General features: G+C 48.2%; 1 protein-coding gene across 2 annotated transcripts in view; it reads right to left on the minus strand.

The window, feature by feature from the left end:
- VCL (vinculin) overlaps positions 1-5,583 on the minus strand; it is a 124,799-nt gene extending 119,216 nt beyond the window's left edge. The window contains exon 1 of one of the 2 annotated variants that reach the window (XM_007962962.3): positions 5,268-5,583. In XM_007962962.3, coding sequence (XP_007961153.1) covers positions 5,268-5,435 — 168 coding nt within the window. In that variant the 5' untranslated portion in view covers positions 5,436-5,583. The remainder of the gene's footprint in view (positions 1-5,267) is intronic. The other variant, XM_007962963.3, reaches the window with a different exon arrangement.
- Positions 5,584-6,000: the final 417 nt, after the last annotated feature.

The raw sequence follows: 6,000 nt of genomic DNA on the forward strand, positions 1-6,000 counted from the left end.
CTAAGGCAGGAGTATTGTTTGAGGCCAGGAGTTCAAGACCAGCCTTGGAAATATAGTGAAACCCCATCTCTACAAAAAAAATTTTTTAATTAGCCAGGCATGGAGGTGCACCCCTGTAGTCCCAGGTACTAAGGAGGCTGAGGTGGGAGGATCTGTTGAACCCAAGAGTTCGAGGCTGCAGTGAGCTATGATCACACCACTGCACTCCAGCCTGGACAACAGAGCAAGACTCTATCTCTAAAAAACAACAAAAGAAGAGCAAAGCAGTCTTTCCCATTTATCAGTGTAAAGTAAAGATAATACTGCTATTTGTCCCAGACCTGGTCCCAAGAGCATATGATATACGGATGAGGCCCATAAAAGTCAAGGCCACAAAAACTCCCAAAATAAATATTTCATGAGCCCAAGGAGTACTTACAACACATGCTCTCAGATGCATTGGAGAAAGCAAAGTGTCTGAAGCCCCATTAATAAAACTTGCATGATTTTAATGTCACATCACAGACTGACACATTTCAATGGGCCACTTTAATGAAAAAAAGAAAAATGTATATACCATATTACATAGTACTCAGTCTAAGACTTGTGACTTTTTCACACTGCCTGCTGAATCTAAGCCTTCTTAGAATTTCTTGTGCCCCTCCCTATTTTTCCTTTCCCACCCTTCCCTTGACTACCTCCTCTTCCTTGTTTCATTATTGAATCGGACTCACTCTCTGTGTTTAAAACTGCCTTAAATAGAGTTTTAAGTGGTACATGCCTGTAATCCCTGCTACTTCAGAGGCTGAGGCAGGAGAATCACTTGAACCCAGGAGGCAGAAGTTGCAGTGAGCTGAGGTCACGCCATTGCACTCCAGCTTGGGCTACAGAAACTCCATCTCAAGATAAATAAATAAATAAACACTCCCACCCTACGCCCTCCCTAAGTGTGGAGTAAAAGTGATGACCCAGTTGCAATATATATATAGATATATATATATCCGTGACCAGACTACTTTGCTAACAAATACACATGAAATTACAAATCCTAATGAGTCCTGCCCCCATAAAATTAAGTCTTTTTTTTTTTTTTTTTTTTTTTTTTTGAGACGGAGTCTTGCTCTGTGGCCCAGGCTAGAGTGCAGTGGCACGATCTCGGCTCAGTGCAACCTCTGCCTCCCGGGTTCAAGTGATTCTCCTGCCTCAGCCTCCCGAGTAGCTCGGACTACAGGCGCAGGCCACCATGCCCAGCTAATTTTCGTATTTTTAGTAGAGACGGCGTTTCACCATGTTGGCCACGATGGTCTCAATCTCTTGACCTCGTGATCAGCCCACCTCAGCCTCCCAAAGTGCTGGGATTACAGGCATGAGCCACCAAGCCTGGCCAAGTAATGCCTTTCTTACCACATCTCTAAACATTCAAATCTCATCTGTCTTTAAGACCCAACTCAATGTTATATCCTCCATGAAGCCTTCCCTGATTCTCCAATCAAAAGTAATCTCGTCTTCCTCTGACTTTCCATCATACTCTGTTTCCTCAGTGCCACTTAAGATTTCCAATTCAGTATCATACTGATTGTGTCAGGCATCACACTTATTGCTTTGACATTTGAAGGGGTCTCAATAAAAACCTGCTTGATAAGTGAATGACTATGTACAACAATTGAGAATTTCATCTTCATCTAGTAAATTTTAATTATGGAAATATCCGAAAGTCATTTAGACTCAACAACAGTAAATGAAGTAGTTGAGCTCAAGAATGCTTACTTCAGTCAAAATGTACATTTTATGACCAAAATAAAACTAATTTGGCATACGTATGTAAATAATCTGAAAGAAATTCCCAAAGAAAAGCACTGGAATAAGGATATAACCTCCCAAAATAACTCCAAATAAATACCCAGATTATATAAATTCCAGAAGATTTGTTCTAAAATCAGTTTCATTATTTTACAGTAATACAATGTTTCTTTCCTAGCAAATTCAGAGTTCAATTATCCAGTTCTATTATTTCTTCTTCTAATATATTTCTGATTAATTCCTTCTCTATTTTCCCTGCCACTCCCAAGTCCAGACCTTCATTTTCTTCATAACCAACCAATTTTAAAAGCTTCCCAATTTGTCTCCCTTCCCATAGTTCCTTCAACAATATTTACTGAGTGATTCCATGTGCCAATTTTGAGGGCAGGAACTGAGGACCATATAAAGAAATATCAGGCCAGGCACACTAGCTCACAACTGTAATCCAGCACTTTGAGAGGCCAAGGCGGGAGAACTGCTTGAGCCCAGGGATTCGAGACCAGCCTGGGCAACATAGCAAGACCCTGTCTCTATTTAAAACCAAAATAAAATTTTTAAAAAAGAGATAAATATCAGACAAGGCCTGACCTCCAGGAACAATCTTGAAGCATGTACAGAATCCACATATTTAACGATCACAATTGGCACCAAGGATGTGAAGCAATGGGTAGGTCCTCTGGCCTCCCCAAAACACACTATACTATTCTCACACGCCATTCTCACACAGTCTTTCTCACACACTATTCTCACCCTCCTCCCTCTCCTGCTCTCTTTGTTCATCCTATTGGATATGGCCTGTATTACACTGCCCATATGTCACACACCAACTTCATCTCCAATTTCTCTCCAACTTGTCTCCTGAGCTGCAATGAAGATAATGTACTTGCTATAACCTGGAAGTGACTTACTCACAAGTACCTTTGTTCATGATTAACTATTTATCAGCACAATCCTCCCTACTTTGTCTCTGCTAACCCATAGCTACCACCAATCTCAAGTGCCCTCTTTTGTATGTGTTGGAAAGTATATAACTTAACTACATATCATTGTTTTCATCTTATAACCTTATTTCTTTTGTATTTGTCTCACAGTGTGTATTACAGTGTTTCCTAACTAAGGGCGTATATCACAATCACCTATGGAGCTTTTTAAAAAATACAAAGGCCTGGCCGGGCACAGTGACTCACGCCTGTAATCTCAGCACTTTGGGAGGCCGAGGCAGGCAAATCACAAGGTCAAGAGATGGAGACCATCCTGGCCAACATGATGAAACCCCGTCTCCACTAAAAATACAAAAATTAGCTGGGCACGGTGGTGCACACCTGTAGTCCCAGCTACTCCAGAGGCTGAGGCAGGAGAATCGCTTCAATCTGGGAGGAGGACGTTGCAGTGAGCCCAGATCATGTCACTGCACTCCAGCCTCATGACAGAGGAAGGCTCCATCTCAAAAACAAACAAACAAAGACCTTTAGCTACTTGGGAGGCTGAGGTGAGAGGAATTTTCTCAGCCCAGGAGATGAAGGCTGCAGTGAGCTATGATCACACCATTGCACTCCAGTACCTGCATGACAGTGAGACCCAGTCTCAAAAAAAAAAAAAAAAAAAAAAAAGAGCAAAATACAAACGCTCTTGGAAGCTGGACATCTTTATTTCTAAAAAACCCCACTGATGATTTTCATGCACACTCTAAGCTGAGAACCACTGATTTATTGCAATGTTTTCCATATAGCAGACATTCAATGCTTATTAATTCATGGCATGGAAGTCCATAAATAACTTTTCTCTAAATAGCCTAACCAGATATCAACCCCTAGACTACACTAGCTCTGTTCCAAGTGCAACATGTGGTTTTAAGATTTCATTTCCTGAAGTACTACATGGAGAGACACTATTACCTTGTCTCTTTACATTGTTTCCTATTTGTTGAAAAATGGAGGCCTGGAATGCAGCCATGTTAGACAACACTACATAAGAATGTACTCTGGAGTGTTCTGTTCAAATTAGTTATAAAAAGAAGAACAATGTACAAGTAGACATTGTGAATGAATACGGCATTCTTACTGAATGAATAGATTCTTACTAAAGCTATACAGAAGAAAGATCAGGAATTTGGACGGTGGTGTCACCCTGTCTTCCTAGCTATCAGTCTCCTAAATTGCTTGAGACAGTCCAGGGACCCCTGAAGACCGAGGAAGACTTTCAGCTGCTAAAGAGCCTCTAAGTGCACTGAGGAGCTGAAATCAGATAAGTAACCCAAGCCCCACCCAGACAGACCCACAGTTGCCTCCCAACTGCCCTGACACACACTATTTACACAGCTCAGTGGGGGAGCAGTATGAACTTTTTCCAAAGTTGTTCCTCACATGCAGGACCAGTCTGAGTCACCCACCTAGGGTGAGAAAGAAAACTGTGACATTAGCCAGGGGAGTGTTGGGAGACTGGTCTCAGCACCTCTTTTTTCCCATTTCAGACATGGGCTCCTCCTCCTCCGGGAATCACCTCGGTTATGAGTCACAGCTGTGGGTTACAGGGGTCTGCGGAGCCACCAAGAAAGTTGTGGATGGGGAGGGGATGCCCCAGCCTTCTCTCCGGCAGGGGCGGCAGATCCCAGATTCCACAGGCCTCTCCCAACAGCTCCATCTTGCTTCCTGCCAGGAGGAGGGGCCAAGGAGGGCCCCCGAGTCTAGAAAGGCCCCAGTGGGAGGAGGCCGTTTGACAGCAGGTAAAGCCAGGTGGAAATGTCCACAGGAGAGAATGAAAGGAAGGGCAGCAGGGCTGAGCGGAAGGAAAAACAGGGCTTGTGGTCACGAATAACTGCATAAAGGTGTAAGGGTGACAGAGGAGTGAGCGTAAGTAAAACGCCCAGGAGGGAGGAGGAGGCGACGGAGAGTGAGGCAAGTGAATAAAAGGGCGGAATATAGGGAGCTCTGGGGAGCGGGGGTGGGCGAAGCGGATCTCAGGGTGAGGGGCAGAAGTATTAGAAAGGAGGACAACGTGGCTCAAATAAGGATCCCTGGAAGAGAAGGCAAGGGATCCGTGGGAGGGCCCGCTCTCCCTCCCCCACAGCCAGATCGAGGAGGCCTAAAAAGGCGCTGAGAGCGAGGAAGTCAACGTGGGGGCGAAGCCTGCGCGAGGCAGGGACCCTCGGACATCCCAGCAACTCTCATTTATTGGGTGCCTGCTGTGGGCCACACGCCGCGCGAGGCACTCCACAAATAATACCTCGCCGGATCTTCACGACAAGCCCGCCAGGCAGCCTTTTCCATGACTGCTCCCATTTTATAGATGAGGACACTGAGGCCGAGAGAGGCTCAGGACTCGCTCAAGGTCACAGGGCGGAGAAGAGGCCATTCGAACTCTCGGCGCCTGGCTCCGGAACCCACGCGGAAAGTCACGGCCAGCTAGCCGGCCGCAGGCAGCCGCGACGCGGGCCGGGGCCCGGGGGACACCTCCCGCGCCCGCTCCCGCGCCAGGCCCTGCGCGCTCACCCGGACGAGGTTGCTGACGGCCGCCTGCACGGCGGCCACGGGCGCGGTGAGGTCAGGAATGGCTTTGCCGTCCACCTCGCCCTCCTCGTGCATTATCACCAGGTGGGAGATCTGCTGTGCCACCGGCTCCAGGATGCTCTCGATCGTGCGCGTATGAAACACCGGCATCGCGGCGGCGAGCGGGGCGGCGAACCGCGGGCGACAGAGAAGTAGGATCCACGGGGCCGGGAACCGGCGAAGAGACAGACTCTGAGCAGCGACTACAGAGTCGGGGCTTCCCTCGGCGTAACCAGCCTCACGGACTCTCCGCCCCCTCTCGTCGCCGCGCCCAATGGCAGCACTGCTCAGACCTGGGCCGCCACTCCTACTGGTCCCTTTTCGAGATGCTCCACCCCAGCCACCGCGCCGCCAAACCCCGCCCCTCCCCCATTCCCAAGGGAGGGGCCTGGGATTGGGGCTGAGCCGCCGGGATTGCTACCGGATTCCCGAGCCCTAACGCCGGGCGCTCCTTATAAGGGCATGGTGGGAGCGGAGCGGACGGCTGGAGCCAGCCGGCCCCGCCCCCGGGCCGCCTCCCGCCTCGGATCTGGGGAGCTCCGCCCTTCTGCAGAATCACCTCAGCTGGGCGGGGTCTCCTCACCTCAAGCGGTGCTTGAGTCTCAGGAGACCAAGGGGTCGCCCACGTCCCCTCCTCAACTTTTCCCTTCACACGAAACCCTCAAAATACTCCTTC

Source organism: Chlorocebus sabaeus, chromosome 9, assembly GCF_047675955.1.
Source record: "Chlorocebus sabaeus isolate Y175 chromosome 9, mChlSab1.0.hap1, whole genome shotgun sequence".
In the NCBI taxonomy this organism is placed as follows: Eukaryota; Metazoa; Chordata; class Mammalia; order Primates; family Cercopithecidae; genus Chlorocebus; species Chlorocebus sabaeus.